Source organism: Mustela erminea, chromosome 7 (assembly GCF_009829155.1).
Source record: "Mustela erminea isolate mMusErm1 chromosome 7, mMusErm1.Pri, whole genome shotgun sequence".
NCBI classification, from domain to species: domain Eukaryota; kingdom Metazoa; phylum Chordata; class Mammalia; order Carnivora; family Mustelidae; genus Mustela; species Mustela erminea.
In genome coordinates, this window is record NC_045620.1 from 4,764,401 (window position 1) to 4,782,498 (window position 18,098).

An 18,098-nucleotide genomic window follows, 5' to 3' on the forward strand; every position below is an offset into this window, starting at 1 on the left:
TTCCGAGTCTGTTTCCACCCCTGAAACATAGGATGGTGGTAGGACTTCACTCCCAGAGTATTTCTGAGGGCTGACACATAGCAAATACATTATGAATTATTATTTCTATTGTTGTCATTCTAACTTCAAGACCAACCTGGCTAAATTATTTAAAGCACATTTTCAGCAGGAAACTAGGTTCAGTCATTATATTCTTCCTGCTAATGGCCCGGTACAAACAACTACTCTTTCCAATTTCCTTGGCCTAGACAGGGTTTCCTCTGAGTCAGTCTGTAAACCAACTGCATCCTAATTAATCCTCATTGTCCAACCACTCAGAGCAGGTTGAGTGGGGACAACTACCTGTCCCTCCGCCCAGAAATATCTGTTCTTCTCTCATCACCTGTAGGCTAACTGACGCCTGGGTGTTCAGACTAAGACTACATTTCCCAGAAGACCCTGTAGCTGGGAGGGGCCGGGTGACCTCATGTTAGCCAGAAGCCATACAGACAACTTCCTGGCTATGTCTTTTAAGGGGTGGGAGCTGCCCTCCATTCCCTTTCTCTCTGCCAGGACAGGGACAAGCTGGCATGTTTGGTTCCATGTGGACAAGGGCTACACACTAGGGGAGGCAGAGAAATAAGACAGAAGGAGTTTTAGTGCTCTATGAAATTGCTTTATCAGCCATAGATGGTTATTGAGGAGAGAAAGTAATTTTTTTTTTAACTACCGTGACTAATGATGTTGACCATCTTTTCATGTTTTGATGGTTTGTGTATCTTCTTTCAACACGCGCCGATTTAGATCATGTACCCATGTGTTAATTGGGTGTCTTTATTGCTGAGTCTCAAGGGGTTCCTTAGATATTCTGGATATAAGACCATTATCAAATATGTGATTTCCAAATATTTTCTCCTGTGGGTTGTTTTCACTTTTCTTGATACTGTCTGTTGATGCACAAAAGTTTTTAATATTGATAAAGTACAATTTGTCTATTTTTTTCTCTTATTGCTTGTAATTTAGCTCCTACAGCTCATAAAGCATTCAAGGGTAGGGTCTGTGTTGAATTTATAGATCAACTTGGGGAATATCTGGGTTTTTAACAATAGTCAGTCTTCTGATCCATGACCTTGGTATGTCTTTCCATTTATTCACGTCTTCTTTGGTTCCTTCCAGCAGTGTTTAGTGGTTTTCAGTATATACATCTTCTCTTCTTGTGTTTAACTTACTCCCAAGCATTTCAATCATTCTAATGCTATTATGAATGAAGTTACTTTCTTAATTTCTGTTTTGGATTGTTTATTGCTGATGTGTAGAAAAGGAATTGATTTTTATATATGGATCTTATATCCTGCAATCTTCATGAACTTGTTTGTCGGCTCTAATAGTTTACTGGTGGGTTCCTTAGGATTTTCCATACACAAGATCATGTCATTTCCAAATAGAGATGGCTTTACCTCTTCCTTTCCATATAGATGCCTTTTATTTCCCTTTCTTGCCTAATTGCCTGGATAGAACCTCCAGGATGATGTTGTTTACGAGTGGTGAGATAGAAATTTTTGTTTGTTCCTGATTTAGGAAGAAAGCTAGTGTTTCACACTAGGTATGATGATACCTGTGAATTTTTCATAGGTGTCCCTTATCAGGTTGAGGAAGTTCCTTATTTCTAATTTGTCAAATGTTTTTATCATGAAAGAAATTTTTCTGTGCTTGTTGAGGTGGTCATGTGGCTTTTATCCTTAATTATATTAATGTGGTATATTGCATTGTTTTTCATGTGTGGCCACTGAAGTTTCTGCTCAGCTAGCTGTCTGGTAAGCTAACGACTGGACAGAGATTTCCTTGAATGATTGGGATGAGGGTACTCTGTGTGTATGTTGGGACACATCTTCAACACGTGGCCAGGAAGTTGACAAATCTGCCTTAGATTTGCCTTCCTCCTTGTGCTGACCTTCAAGGTCAAACAGAGGTGAGATCACAAGGCTTTCTCGGGTCTTTCCTGACCATCCACACAGAACTATATAGACTTCCAAACTCTCAGGAATATGTTGGAAATTTTCAAAGACCCTCTGCGCATATTCTCCAGCTTTTTATTTTAAGCCTTTCAGTTATTGTTGGCCCCAACTATTATTCACCACCCTCAGGGGGCCAGGAAACCAATCAATTACTTCTAATGGTTTCTGACGGATGCCCAGGCTTTTCACACTGGGCAAGGTTCAAGTAGGGTCAAATAAAGACAGCCTTGCAAGTAGGATCATCCAGGGACCCACCCGACAAGTCCCGTGATGATGGGTCTCTGGGAAGGAGCCTGCAGTGGAGCTCCAACCTCATCTTGTCCCTTCCAGAAGCTCCAGACTGCTATTTTTCATCGTGATTATAGGCTGTTGTTTTTCAAACCTAACTCAGAGTTGGAAAGGGGGGGATGAAATAGAGCAAGTTAATATGCCATGAAACTCACTGTTCTTACTGAGATCCAGACTTTTTTCTTGAATAAATGCTCTCTTGGATTTCTTTAAGCCTCTGGTTAATTTCCATAGTTGTGAAAAATTTGACTCTCACATTTCTGCCGTCTTTGTCTCGATTTTTATAGAATAGAGAATTTTCAGAGATCCTCAGTCTGCCATTTTTATTGAATCTGTATGGCTTCCTTTTATTCATTCTAAATGAATATCCACCTTTTATTCCTGTTAAATGAATCTAAATCTCTATCTGACGATGATAAAAGTTTCCCTTTTAAATACATTTATTTAAGTAAGAAAATGAAGTGAGTTGAGGAATCCAGTCTGAAAGGCTACATCTTGTAAGTATCCAACTTTATGACATTCTGGAAAAGGCAAAACTATAAAGATCGTTAAGAGATTAGTGATTGTCAGAACTTCATTAGAGAGGTGATAGGAATGAATAGGAGGGCAGGGCAATTTTTAGGGGAGTAAAAGTACTCCGTAGGATACTGTAATGGAGGCGGCATGTCATTATGTACTTGTCAAAACCCTTTGACAACATAAAGAGTGAGCTCTAGGAGCGCCTGGCTGGCTCATACAGTTAAGCGTCTGCCTTCAGCTCAGGGCATGATCTCAGGGTCCTGGGATCGAGCCCCACGTTGGCCTCCCTGCCCAGCCGGGAGTCTGCTTCTCTCTCCCCAATTCTGCTTTCTCTCTCTCTTTCTCACTCTCTCCTCAAATAAATAAATAAATAAATAAAATCTTTAAAAAAAAAAAGAAAAGAAGAAGAAGAGTGATCCTTAATGTAAGCTATGGGCTTTAGGTAAAAATAATGGATCCGTGTTGGTTATTCAGTTGTAACAAACGTATCATCCTAATGCAAGATGGGAATAATAGGGAAAAGGTGTGCAGGGAGGAGAGGGGAAATACTCTCTGTACTTTTTGTTTAATTTTTCTGTAAATGTAAGACTGCTGTGAAAGATAAGGTCTATTAAGAATTTCTAAACAGTGAGTTGATTTTAAGAAATATACTGAATATAGAATAGTAGGTGTTATAAAAGTATGGCAAAAATCATGTGGGAGGTAGGTGGGTGCTTGACATTTGGAAACATGACGCAAGAAATGTATATTACAACTGTGGTCTCTTTTAATGCAGGAAAATGGAGAAAAGAGCCAAATACATTGAATAAAAAACAAAAATATTTTGTGAATAACTCGCGATTTCTTGGAACTGTCTATCTTACCCTGGGTTCAGCTGGTGGTGAGTTTTTCTCCTCTTCGTAGGTTAAGAATAACTTAGGAAGAAACAAGAAACAATAAAGGTAATACTCTAATACAAAGCCTCCACTGGCCAGTGGAGAGGCTCATCGGGAAAGGGAAGAAGAGAAAAGTAAGAAATGTTAGAAGGTGACAGGCAGCAGCCGCGATGGACGTGTTCCTCATGATCCGGCGCCACAAGACCACCATCTTCACGGACGCCAAGGAGTCGAGTACCGTGTTCGAGCTGAAGCGCATCGTCGAGGGCATCCTCAAGCGGCCACCCGACGAGCAGCGGCTGTACAAGGATGACCAGCTTCTGGATGACGGCAAGACACTGGGAGAGTGCGGCTTCACCAGTCAGACGGCCCGGCCGCAGGCCCCAGCCACTGTAGGGCTGGCCTTCCGAGCGGATGAAGCTTTTGAGGCTCTGCGCATCGAGCCCTTCTCCAACCCACCTGAGCTGCCCGATGTGATGAAGCCACAGGACTCAGGAAGCAGCGCCAATGAACAATCGGTGCAGTGAGAGGGCCCTGGGCCTACCCCAGTGCCCACCCCCCTCAATAAAAGAGATTAGGGTGGGAAAAAAAAAAAAAGAAATGTTAGAAGGTCTCAGTCCAACACTTTGGGGACTGTGAAAACCGTGAGCTGGATGGTTAAGTGATGTAGCTTCCCCAAGAATGGCTGTAGCCACTCAGCTTTAGCCAGCTCTGTGCCTCTTTCTGGTACCACGGACAGCAGCCAGACCTGGTGGGGGGAGGGCGTTCACCTCCCAGTGGTACATCCGACCCTTTCACACAGAGCCGCGTAGACATCGAGGAGGCATGAGGGCAGCATGCTGGACGTACAGTAGAAAAGATTGGTCCAAGCTGCCACTTGGCCAAGTCACAGGGTTAGTGACAGCATGCCTGTCTTGGAATCTCCCTTCCCTCTTCTGCGAAATGAGCTTGAGTCTCCACTGGCTCCCGTGGCCCAGAGCACAGGCAGATATTTCATGAAAGGGCTTCAGAGAATACTTCTCTTGAGTGTGGGGCAGCGGCTGAGGTGGGCTTTCCAGCGCTCTCCCTTTGCCTCCCAACATATCATCTGACACATAGCTGACACTTCAGCCAGCATTCTAGGAAGGAGAATGAGTTGCTCATGGGTCTCCCTGTTCTCAGCCGACACTGCCGACACTGGCATCAAGGGGCCCGCAGCCACATCCCTCCTTCCTCAGCAGCCTGTGTCTCCCTTACAAGGTGCAGAGCCCAGGAAGCAGCCTTACTGACACATTACCCTCATCGTTAGCAGTGGCAGAGCTCACAAGGAGTGGTGGGGGCCTGCCCACGGGGCGCAGGGCCCATTAGAGGGCCCCGAGTGCCAGGAGACTTAGAAATGCTCTTTGCCTCCACCTCTCAGCCTGGAGCTCAGGAACATTCCTCCCACTTCATTTCCAATTGCAGACACCTGCTGAGGTGCGTCCCTGGGGAGTCTGGTTTGCAGGAGGCTGACTCTCAAGGCTTTTGTGATGAAGTCACAGGCCCTTGATGTATTATTCAGGCTGGGTACCAATCAATGCCAGACACCCATCCATCCGCTGCTGGTCCCCCTGCTTGGGTTCTGCTGTTTCAGAAACAAGTGCTAAAATCCGAGGAGAAACTGCCTGCCTTTGTTTTCCTGCAGTATGACTATTTGGCCCGGGTCACAGGGGAGAGATGCCTGTTCCACATCGTCTGATCCCATTATTTCCAGTTTTCTCGCTGCTTGTAATCGCCTCTTGTGCCCTTAGCTTTAGGGGGAGGACGGGTAAAAGCTGGGCTAGTCTTGGATTTGCCGAAAGGTGGTATCTCCTTTTGTCTCCATGTCTAGAGAGAGATGCCATCAAAAGCAAAATACCTTGGAAAAATTAAGAATGGACCACCAGGTATCAGCAGATGCCTGGGGTGTGCAGAGGGCTAGGAGAAGTGCAGCACGGTGAGGGGGCTGGGTGCTGGGGTTTGGGCCCCGTTCCACTCTGCCCCTTCTGAACTGGGTCGACTATGGACAAGTCACTTAGATCTACTCTACGGAAATGGCAAGATGTGTAAGGTGAGATTATTCCTGTCCACCCTGCCCTCCTCTTGAGGTTCTTGTGCACCTAGAATCCAGTAGGAACTTTGATATCAAGCCCTGGGGCCAGGTTGCCATGGGTTCGAATCCCAGCTCTGTTTTCCAGCAGCTGTGTGACTTCGTGAAAGTGACTTCACCTCTCTGTGTAGCTCTACAATGGGGGAAATAATGACCTTCTCATGTGGTGGTGAAGGCTCAACGTACTAATCTGTGTAAAGCACTCAGAGCAACGTTGGGACTATAGGAAGTGTTTACTGAAGGGTGGCGTCCGTTGTTAGTGAAGGACACCAGTAAGTACTGCGCTCCACAGTTATGTGCATGAGCTCAGCTCATCTGCACAGAGCCTCCGAAGGGAGGTTTGATGACCCGTCAGGAAACTGTCTCAGACGATGAAATAAGATCTCAAGTTTCTGCTCCTCACCATGTTAGACTTTAAAGAGTTTTCCTGGTCTTGCTGGAGAAAGAAGCCGAAGAAAGTTTTATTTATTTAACTAGATTTTTGCATATTTTAAAAAGATTTTATTTATTTATTTGAGAGAGAGCGAGCAAGAGAGAGAGCGCACAAGTGGGGGTGGGGGAGCAGCAGAAGGAGAGGGAGAAGCAGGCTCCCCGCTGAGCAGGAAGCCCCACATGGGGGTCTCCATCCCAGGACCCTGAGATCATGACCTGAGCCGAAGGAAGACGCTGAACAGCCAGAGACACCCAGGTGCCCCTGGAAGAAATTTCTAATAACAGCGCCGGAATTCTATGTTATTGGAGACCATGCGGGCAGGTGCCCTCACCATGTGGCGCACAGCAGTGGCCCGTGAATGGGAGGGGCTGGTAGAGTCTGGAGGAAGGCAGGAACCCTTTGTCCCGGATGGCTGGCCTCAGAACCCTGCTCCCTCCTCGCCTGCCCCCTGCCCAAGAAGAAGGTGACCTGTGCAGACCATGTCAACAGTCCTCTTGAACTCAAGTCTTACTGAGATCTGGCTGATGGCTTAACATTCTTGTGCAGGTCGCTGGGGCCGATGGGGGCAGCAGGCGTGCAGGCTCTTTGTAACCCGGAGCGCCACTCCTCACCCTAGCACCATGCATCCTGCTGCCCAGGCGTTCAGCAAGCTCGCCGGCCTTCTGCCCATGGGGCCTTGACTGCTCTTCCTGGAGACTTCAGGGCGGACAGGTGCCTTAAGGGAGGATTTGGGGCCTCCAGACCTGGGTTTGAATCCTGGCTGTGCCTTTGTAGCTGGGAGGCCTCAAGCACATCTTTGTCCTCTCCAAGGTCCCTCCCCTCCGGTATGCGGGGGGTCATTACAGGCCATTCAGGTGGCCGTGTCGCTGGGCTTGCCTGGAGGAGCTGCCAGGCTAAGACACCCATTTTCAAGTGTATGGTCAGTGGTCCCACAATTTACAATACTGTTGTCCATTTTCCCCTTGTTGGTCACGCCTGACATTTTTCCAGATGGAGTGGACTCCACGTCATCCCTTAAGCTCTAGAACCCAGGGCACTAGATGCCAGCTACATAATTCTACACATTCGCGTGACTGTGATGCTGTGCTTTCCCCCGCCCTGCCCCCGGCTCCCTTCTGCTCCCCCTACCTGTGTCTGTCCCACAGACGTCCTGATAAGGGCTCCAGGCTGCAGTGACCCAGTCTGTATCTGCCTCCCCAGGTCACCACTTCAAGGCTGCCTCTTGCCTTGGAAGTCAGTCTCGCAGGGCTTGGAAAAATGAATGACAGGCCTGGCTTTGAGCCCGGCACTCCCAAACTCCAGCAAACACTGTGGCCCCGCGTCCCTCCGGGCAGGCCCCCCTCCTTCAGGGACCCAGCATGGAGCTCATCTGTGAGGCCTCGGCCCTGCGAGCTGATGATGCCCACCCCCTAGATGGGAACAGTGCAGGTTGGCTGGCCAGGGCCCTGTGGGGGCTACGGGAACAGCCAAGCTGGGGCCCCAGACTTTCCAGCCCCTCTGCACCGCTCGCCCTCAGCTGTATACCTCGGCTGATGCTGTTCCCTGAAGCTCCTTATTGCCCGAATAGTCCAGACTCCCTCCCTGCCAAGAGGCCATCCTGCCTCTCAGCAGGCTGAAAGATGTCTTAGAAGGCAGATAGGATCCGATGAGCGCAGGTTTAAACACAAGAGCCTTAACACACAGACCAAACGCTTCACGTTTGCTCCCCAGGCCCTCCAAAGTTGCCAGCTTCTTCTCAGCTTCTCCACCCTGTTCCGCGCTCCCCTACACCAGCCTCTCTCTGCCCCTGAGACATTGCCCCTGAGACTGCACCTGTGTCTTAACCTGCAGAGCACCCCCTCCCCTAGACAGCGTCACCATCCCGACGATTTCATCCCAGACCGGGCCCCTTCCGGACCCGCTCCTGTCCTGCACCCTTTTGCAGGTCTGGGCAGCTCGCCTTCATCAGAGAGCTCTGCTGCCATTTTAAATGTGTCTTTAATTCCTTCTCCCCACATGAACCAAGAAGGTAGGACAGGGACTCGTAGGTGAGGCTCTTCAGAAGCACAGAATTTGGGGTCTGGCACGTTTAGCAGGGATCGGCCCCTGTCAAGGGAAGTCAAAGACAAGGGAAGTGGGACTGAGCCCAGGGAGAAGTCTGGCGTTGGCGTGGCAAGGCTCAGCCCAGCTGGTGGCGGTGGCTGGGGGTGGGGGCCGGGGGTGCTGCAGCAGGTGAGCCCGGCACCCGGTCCTGCCTCGAGCCCAACAGCCGGACCTTCGGCCCCAGAGCGGCTCAATCGCCAACGCTAGCTGCTCTGGGTAGGTGTGACCTCGTGAAGGACGGTCTCACAGCCGGGCAGTCCTTCCTTGAAGCGGAGGAGGGCACCTCTCTCTGCACAGCACACGGGCATCCAAGGGCTCGGCGGAGGACAGCGATCCAGCCGAGTGCTCCTCTTCCAGCGGCTCCGTGGAGCAGCCCCTTCCGGAGGGGTCGTGCTTCCGAATTTGCATGAAGGCACCATATGGCCTGGCAGCTGCCCCGGACATCCTGGAGGACAGGGCAGAGGAAGAGCCTTCAAACGTCTAGCCAGGGGCCCCGGACACATGCAGCTGCCCTGGCCTGGCCCCCACATTTGCCCAAGAGTTGATACCAAGCAGGTTTGTGCTGAATTAGAATTCCACGCGTCTGTTTGTTTCTTTGATGGAAACGTCTTCACTCTTGTTTTTCAAATCTGTCAGCCGGCACTCCCCGGCCCCGGATCTGTCAGGCCGGCAGGAGCTGGCGGTTTTCCTCCAATAAGAGGTCAAGAACCTCTTATTGTTTTCAGGCGTAGAGCTAGAAGGAGCGATGTGTCTGTGTGTTTCTTGCACAGTATCGGGGAGGAGCAGAGTGGACAAGCCAAGGAGCTCAGCTCTCGACTTACGTCTGCATTTCCAGCATCATCAGAGGCACGGAAGGACTTTTTCCTTCCCACGGAGAGTTCGTTCTGTCATATCATCTTGGCCAGCCAGGCAGGAAGAGAGATTTTTTCTAAGTCCAGACCCAAGGACGTCTAAGTGCTTGTCTCCCTCACTGCCTCGGCTGTCCCCCACTTGCGATTTAAATGCAATTTACGTCAGCGTCACTCCTATTTGCCAAGTGGCTTTTATTCTAAACATATCCCGTAACACTTCGCACAGATAAAGAATAACATTTACGAAAATGTGTGATGGCGACATAGAGAAACCCTGGGCTAGATTCCGATGAGTCACAGGACGGAGCAGAAAAGGCGACGTCAGGTTGGGAAAAATTACTAGGAAATAAAGTCGTGATGGGGTGGGTTGCTAATTACCTAGAAACAAAATTTTATCTGCTAGTTAATTTTTAAAATGTTTTTGATAGCCAATTAAATAGTTTAAAAGCTTAAAGGAACCCTACGTCTGGGTCAGTAAAGCCACTTGGTTAGGCCAAGACATGTCAATCCCCTACCGGCCTGGGAGCAGCCGCCAGCCAGCTACCGCCACAGTGACTACTCTTTATTGAGCTCTTGCTGTGTACCAAGCTCCTTACACATGTTTCAGCCCTTGAATCAACTCTGTGGAGCTGTCATTGGATGTCTACTTCATAGACAAGGCACAGAGGCAGAGGGAGCTGCTCTTTGCCCAACGTTGGCATTGTTTATGTCCACGGTCCGCCATCTGCTCATCCGTCCAGTGCTCGTCCCAGCCGAGGAGAGTCCCCCGAAATCTCCTTCGCGATTGCCCACCTGGCTTCATCATCGCTCTGGACCCACAGGGCTTTATTGAACGACGCTGATGCATTGTGGGTACGAGCACCTTGGCGGGCAACAGCTCGGTTCAGACCCAAGTTCAGGTTTTGGCACATTGTGTGTTCCCACCCGGAAAACAGAGGGAGTTACAGGAAGCCCCCACTTTTCAGAAGTTTGCCTCAGGTGACTCTGCTTCTGTAGAAGACCTGGGTTAGGATCTGTTTTTGCTAACGAAAGAAATCCGAGGAGAACGTCTGATTTTCAAAAAAAAAACAAAGTGAAAAGTGAGAATCGAATTCAGCGTTTGCTTTGCTCTGAGGTTTCCCAAGGCGGCGAGGGTGGTGCCCCCCAGCTCCTTTCCGGGGAACCACACGCAGCCTCCAGCCTCCAGACCCTGAACCGTGTCTGTGCTTTATCTCCATTTATTTTGTGACTTTGATAGCAAGATGTGTCGTAAGGTATCAGAAAAACCTAAGAGAGGTTGTTTTTTGGGTCTGGGAACACTCAAAGAATTTTCCATATAAATTAAGGGTAATTGCTTCTTGGCTTTATGCCATGTCTGCTTATGAAAGTTTCCGTGGGAGCACTCTACTTTCAGAGAGTGGGGGAAACCTGTATCACCTTGTTGAGTTGCTGTTAGTTATAAGTGAAATGGTTAAAAATTAAAAACTGTATCTGGCACATTACAGACACTCAACTTTTTATTAATATGGCTCTTAAATGTTACCAAGTGCTTCTGAGTTCAAGAAAATCCCCACCACCCTAGATAGTGTTTTTCCACGTATGTTGCATGGACCACCTTCATTAGGGAGGCTTCTAAAGCATGGATTCTGGGGTCCTACCCAAGCCCTCCTGAGCCTGAATAGTGAGGGCAGGGCCCGGGAGTCTGCATTCTTAGGACGCTCCCCAGCCTGATGATTTACACGCCTGTCAAGTCTGAGGATCCTGTAATACCACAGGTCAGTGGGGATGAGGGCAGTGAGCCCACAGTGCTGCCGCGGACTGAATATTCAGTTCCCCAAAATTCGTAAGTTGAAATCTAACCTCCAAGGGGATGGTGTTAAGAGGTGGCGTCTTTGGGACATGGGTAAGCCATGACAGGGAGCTGGAACTCCCACAGTGGGCTTCATGCCCTTTCAAGACCACACGGGAGAGCCCATCTCCCTCTCCGCCACGTGAGGACACGAGGAGAAGGAGACCGTCTGCACACCAGGAAGTGCGCCCTCCCCAGGAGACTCCGTGGTCAGTGCCTTGACCTTGGACTTCCCAGTCTCCAGAACTGTGGGAAAGTCTTGTCTGCTATCAAGCCCCCCACTTCTGATGTCGTTGTAGCTCCCCAGACAGACTAAGACAACTGGAAAAAGAAAGATAAATCAAAGAGCCTCGAATGTACTGTCTTTCACCTTCCTGAAAACTGGACAGGAGTGGGGGTAGCTGTCAACGCGGGTCTTACTCGGGAGGAGCGCAAGGACCTGGCGGATGGAACGGCTCCTTGCGCTGCTCACCTCACGGCCCCACAGTAGCAAAATCATACTCAACCTTCTGCCCTCGAGGGACCTTGGTGACCCGCATCTTCTTCCCCGAATCTGCCCCAACTATCCAAACCCCCTCTTGTCTTCACTTCCATCACAGGGCTGCATTTTTAGAAGGAAAAAAAATCAAGTCATTGATGCACAGTGAGTTATCATATAAAGGCAACAAAGTGTTGAGGGAAGAACTAGGACTTTGGAACTTTGGAAGCCCACTTCCGTCACCGATGCATCGGGACACACACACACACACACACACACACACACACACACGGACCACCTGTCCCCTGCCAGGCACCACGTGGGCATTTGGGGTGGCACGGTGGACAGGAAAGTGGTCCTGACCTTCCTCACAGGATTTACAATGGTGTGCACGCCTGCGTGTGCCAACAACTTACAAAGCACTTACCTTGCAGTCCTGTAAGGGCTGTGATTGGAGAAATCTGGAAGCAAGGAGACCGGGGTCCTTAAAGGAACGAAGAAGCTTCGGGCAGGGGTGGGGGGGTGAGAGAGACACACAGGCAGGGGAGAGAGAGAGAGAACGGAATGAGAGTGGAAACAGGACGGCTCTAACCAGACTGGGGGTCGTGACGAGCTCCTCTGGGAACCACATTAAGGAGTTTGTACTGTCTCCCCCAGAGCTCTGGAGAGCCCCTGAAGGATACGGAGCTCCCTCTGTAGGGCTTGACCATTTAGAGAACTCTGGCTGCAGGTTGGTGGACAGACAGAACAGGGACGGGGGTCAGGGTGGGGGTCAGGAGCTGTGCTGTGAGTGCAGACATGCCCCGTCTCGCCTCTTGCTGGCTGTGACCTGTTGGGGCGCCGAGGCCTAGGGGCTCCTTCTGGGCGGGTCTGAGGGAAGAGTAAGTGATCGCATGCCGTCCAGCCAGGGACACGCTCGGCGCCATCCCTGGCGATTCTCCTGTGGCTCCCCTTGGCCCCGTCTCGGGCTTGGAGTCTGGGTGACAGCCTTCTTGTCCTGTTAGAGCCTCCGGGCCCCCGCCCACACCAGCATCAGGACCTGGCAATCATTCCGGTCCCGGAGACTCACTCGGAACCCCAGGGCTCAGCCAGTGGGGGTGTGGGGACGTTTGGCAGTGCTCTTAGGTCCTGACAGTGGCTTTTCTTTACAGGGGGACGCTGGCGCAGCCCGCAGGGTGATGGAGGCAAGGCCCCCCCACGGCTCTGGACCTGAGCCCCAGCCTTGGTCAGAAATAGTCTTTAATAGCGACTTGTACCACTCGGCTGACGGAGGGGCCGGGAACTTCCTGCAGCCCGAGCACAGACCGCCTGAGACAAGGGGGTTTCAGAGATGCGTGTGCAGGCGCCCAGCGCCCGGCCTCTTCCCAGGCCCTTCCTGGCATCCGTCCTCTTTGTGTAGGGTTCAAGACCAGAGGCTGCCAAGTTTCTGCCTGTGGCTCTGGCCGTGGCAGCTGGCCAACCTCTTAATAGCTCCACAAGCTGACAAAAGCAAGGGGAAGCCGAGTGTGTACGATGAATGGTTCGCTCCCCGGCTGCGGGGCAGAGGGCAAGGTGGGGTGGCAGGGGCGCCGGGGAGAGGTCCTGTCCTCAAAAACACAGACGATGCTGGCTGCCCAGGCCTTCGGGGGTGTGTGTGGGGGGTGCTGTGCTCAGCACCAGCCTTCATGGCCTTCTTAGGCAATGAGGTGCTCCGAGTACGTGGGCCAAGGCAGAGAAAATCCACCGGGTCAGAAATGGTGCGAGTGACGATCCCACGGTGCAGAGGACTCCTCTCCGTCCGCTTGCTGGTTCGGTGTCCACCGAGCGGTAGCCTGCTGCTCCCTGTGGAAAGGCTGTGTTCTGTGGTGGTTCTGGGGGGGACGTGGCACAGATGGCCCAAGTTCAGGTCTGGTGAACCTGTGCTTCTGAGGGACAGGGAGGTCAGCCTGCCCTCGAGCCTCTGCACCCTGCTCTGTGGGATCAGCATGTTGGGAGGAGGACGTGAGCCGCCGACTGATTGGAAGCCAGGATAGTACACGTGGCATGAGTGTGCTCACACAGGTTTGGGGGACGCAAGTATGGGATGGGCACTGGAGCTGGGAGTGAAGCGGAGAACAGGACATTGGTGCCGTTCCAGTGGGACAGCCAGATGGAAGGAGTTGCTAGTGCAAAGGCCCTGGGGTGGGAGGGAGTGTGGTGTGTTTAAGGATGCACAGGGAGGCCACGGGCCTGGACGGGGGTGCTTGCAGAGAGAGCTTGAGGGCGTGCTCAGCCTGAGAGCCATGGTGAGGACTCTGGTGGTCAGTAAGGGAGGAAGCCATGTGGGGGCAAAAGATATCTCTGATGGAGCTCCTACTACGTGCCAGGCGCTGGGGATCCAAGAGTAGGAAGGCAGGTATCGCTTCCCTTCAGAATGCAAGGGGACTTTCTTCTGAAGAGCTTCAAGGCCGTCCGTGAGGACTGCCTCACTGGATGCCTCACCCACCATGTCCAGCAGCTCACATCCATTTGGCAGGTAGAGAAACCGAGGCCAGAGGGGACTCATGTTCCCAGGAAGACTGCTGTGCAGCCGGGCTCCCTTGCTCTCAGGTGACTGGCTGGGTTGCCGGAGAGGGTGGGAGGAGTGAGGAGCTGGGGTGTCGATGCCTCCGCTTCCCACCTTTGCGGCTGGTGTTGACGGTGCCTGCAGTCTTCACCTCTGTGGCGTGACTGCTAGCTGCAGGTCTTGCCAGGGGCCTGGAGCCCTTCTTTGGAAAAGGGGTCACAGCTTCTGTGGTTGCAGGTCTAGGTGGAAGCCTTGTTTCTTGGGATTCCCATACCTTTGTAAAGAGGACTGTCATTAACTTCATGGTTTTCACCCATTTTGAGTGGGTACTATTCTAGCCAAGACCTGCTGAACACACAGTGAACAGAGAACAAAACAGGAAGATGCCAGGGAGGGTACCCGTGACATTACCAAGTTGCTGAAGCCCGCCCTTGGCTGGGGGTCCTGTTACAAAAGCCAGTAAAAGACCTCGTGCCACTCAGAGGTGGATTTTCTGTTTCATCCATGGTGATTCAATCACGCAGCAGGGGGTACCCTACCCACCCCCCACTTTACTTCCCCCACTTGCCCAGTGTCCAGTGAGGAACACAGGCTCCAGGCTAGACCAAAGTGGGATCAAATCCCAACCTGGCCACTTAAGAGCTGTGTGACCTTGGGCAGGTTACTTAACCTCTCTGTGCACCAGCTCTCTATTTCCTACCCTGGGGAGGATCACGGTTCGTGCCCCCCCAGGGTTACAGCTGCAAGATTCAGTGAACGACTTCACAGTGTCTGGCACAGAGCGGACCCGTGGAAGTTTCTTTAGCACTGTTTTTCTATGTTTACTTTTGCACACTGGGAATAATTTTGCTGCATTTCCATTACTGAAATGATGGAATGGTGCTCATAATTTTTTTCTGCCTCAGCATACCCATTAGTAAATAGCACTTGTAAATAGCACTAGTAGCATTAGTAAATAGCACTGCCCTCGAGGGGATTCTGTTTGTGACCTGAACATTCCTCTGTCTCTGAATCCTGTGCCACCTGTGACATGCTGGGTGGCCCTCTGCTCCGACCCGTGAGGTTTGGGGTAGTTGACTTAATGCAGAGGAGGGTGTGTCCCAGGGTGCTCAGGTAGGACGTCAGATTGCGCCCTTCCCCTGTCTTCTATGGGGACATGTCCTCAGCAATGTCCCTGAGCCTAGCTGTCCCCAGACCAAGGGACCAGGTCTTAAGGAGCCCATGACACGTAGCCCAGGACCAGCAATGAGTCTTGATGGATGAGTTCCTTGTTTTCTGAAGGGGACTGAGGTGAGGATGCCAATTGCTTTTCCCCTTCCAGGATGTTCAAACTTTCTGGATCCATCCCTCCATCCCTTTGTCCTATCGACATGGACTGACCGTCCCTTATATTTCTGGTGACAGTTTTAGGTGCTGGAGATTCCGTGGTTAACAGGACAGAAGATTCCAAATACAGACCTTTCCTCCCTCTGGGACGTCCAATTAAAAATTGAAAGAGGAAACAAGCAGAAAATAGACACATAATTTTTTCCTCCCATTAAAAGGCCACAGAGGAAAATACGGAAAGGCACAAGGAAGGAAGGATCTCGTCTCCTAGAGACCATCACTGTCATATTTCAGTGGATTTTCTTCTGTTCTTCCAAAATGTGTGTTTTAAGTACCATCAAGACGCATCTGTGTGTGCAGGGGTTTAAACCTTCGTTGATTGTAAAGCAAAGCAGATCGAAAGACACACTCCACAGCTGTCGGCCTGGATGGGCTCCCATAGGCTGAACATCCTCAAAGCGGCCCCTGAACCAAGGAGCGAAGGAGCAGAACCTCACCTTCCACCTTCAGAGACCCGCCGCTCTCCCCACCCCCTCCTCCAAAAGGAAATGTTCCCTGCCTTTCAAGCAACATCTTTGCTTTTGCATTTGTCTCCTGTTTTACCCACCCCCTCCCGGGTGGGCTGCCCTAGCCACTGCGGTTTAGCGCTGCCCTTTGGAGGAAGTCTGTTATGTCTTTCAAATCTCTTTTAACCTGCAGTTTCCTCCTCCTCCCCCGCCACTCCCTCCCAGGATTCGTTATCATCTGTAGAAGAGCCCAAGAAAACTGACCTGTGGAATTTCCCACGGTCTGGAATGGTTTAACATACTCTTTTGTCCTCGGTATTTTCTGCAAATTGGTAGCCGATTCACTGGCCGTTTAGGCAAAGGCAGCAAGACACGGAGAAGAGAAATTACATGAGATACTTCTTTGAGTCTTGCAATTTTACTTAGAATACAACCCAGGGGTGGTCCTTCTGGGTGAATATCTGTGGGTACTGCATACCCTCGCATATGTAATTTTAAATCATTTTTTAAATGGAGATATGCTTTGCCTACAGTGAAATCCATGCTTCATGCTGTACATTTCTATCAGTCTTGACAGAGTCACGTAAGCACCGCCACGGTTCCGACCTGGAGCTGTTCCATCATTCCTTCCACGGGAGGAATCCGATCTTCTTGTGTTCAGGGATGTTTCCTGTTGGCCGTGTCCTTGCTTTGCTGGGCTTCTTGGGAGACTCCCCTTATCTCTTCCTTAGAGCTTCTTTTCCATTCTTCAAATCTTGTCACTGTCCCAGAAATCCTCTTCTTTTTGTTGTTGTTTTTAGTTCTCCCTGCATTTTTGGGTATTTTCAAAATTTTTTTGAATATTTTATTTATCTATTTGACAGAGACAGAGTGAGAGAGGGAACACAAGCAGGGGGAGTGGGCAAGAGAGAAGCAGGCTTCCTGCAGATCAGGGAGCCCATGTGGGTGGGGCTCGATCCCAGGACCCTGAGATCATGACCTGAGCTGAAGTCAGTCGCTTAATGACTGAGCCACCCAGGCACCTGAATATTTTCAATTGTTAAGTATTTAAGTTCACACGTCTTTTCTTCTGTGGTGTCTGGTCTGTTGGGAATCTCACCTAGTGTGTTTCTCTTGTCAGATATTATTAGCTTAATCTCTAGAAGTTTGGGTTCTTTTATATATTCTCCATGTATCTCTCTGATGCTTTCCCCATCTTCCTGATAATTGATGTCACCTCAAACCAAAGAAGCTACCCAGATGTTTTCCCCCATCCTTCTCTCTGGATCCCATTCTTTCTCTGGTGGGACCACTTGCCATACAGGAAGGGTTTGCTGTTCATCTGTCCAGCTCTCTGTCTGTTCAGCGTGTATTTATTGAGCACCTACTGCATGCTGGTTTTAGGGCTCGCAGATCAGGGCAGACGAGGTGCCATCTCTGCACATACAGAGCTTTCATTCTACTCTGCAGAGTTGAAAAACAGACAAAGAAGCAAATGTATAATCAGAAATTGTGATGATGCTACGAAGCACAAGAATTTGGGGGGAAATCTACAAAGAACTCTGAGAGGAGGTGACATTGAAGCTAATCCTGAAAGAGAGGAAAGATCAAATTGTGGAGGCAAACAGAGATCCCAGGCAGAGAGGACATCTTGACCAAAGGCCCTGGGCAGCAAACGGGTCTGAACAAAGGCCAGCGTGTGGTGGTTGGTGTCTGGAGAGAAGAGCAATGAAAGGGGAGGTTGGAGTCTCGATTCACAGAGTTTGGTCTTAATCCCAAGAACAAAGGGAAACCATGGAAAGTGTTCAAGGGGAAAGTAAGATAGTAAACTAAATTTCCTGGAGACATCAGTGGCAGTGCAGAGAATGGACTGGGAAGGGGGAAAGGGAAACGGGGGCCAGGTAGGGAGAGCACACCTTCAGAGGGGGCCACGCTGGCCTTGCTCAGGGAGCCAGTGAGCAGTGAGGGAGTTGGGGTAGGTTTGGCAGTGGAAGAGATGGGTTTGTGGCATTAGGGGAAGGAGATGTGATTCCATCCTTGGGTTCACCAGTGGTCAGCTGGATGGACCTGGAAATTTCTCATCCGTCCCCCCATTTTTCCTCAATTTTCAAAATTGTAATCAAACTTACATAACATAAACATTACCATCCAAACCATTTTTAAGAGCACACTTCAGCGGTACTAAATACATTCCCGGAGCTGTGCAGGCACCACCACCATCTCCAGAACTCTTTCATCTTCTAAAACTGGAACTCTGTCCACATTAAATTATAGCCCTTTGCTCCCTGCTCCCCCAGCCCCTGGCCAC

General features: G+C 50.4%; 1 protein-coding gene across 1 annotated transcript; it reads left to right on the plus strand.

The window, feature by feature from the left end:
• Positions 1 to 3,827: 3,827 nt before the first annotated feature.
• LOC116594751 (elongin-B-like) lies at positions 3,828 to 4,273 on the plus strand. The gene has a single exon (XM_032350231.1). It carries the CDS (start codon positions 3,847 to 3,849, stop codon positions 4,201 to 4,203), a length of 357 nt encoding a protein of 118 aa, XP_032206122.1. The 5' UTR covers positions 3,828 to 3,846; the 3' UTR covers positions 4,204 to 4,273.
• The last annotated feature ends 13,825 nt before the right edge of the window (positions 4,274 to 18,098 follow it).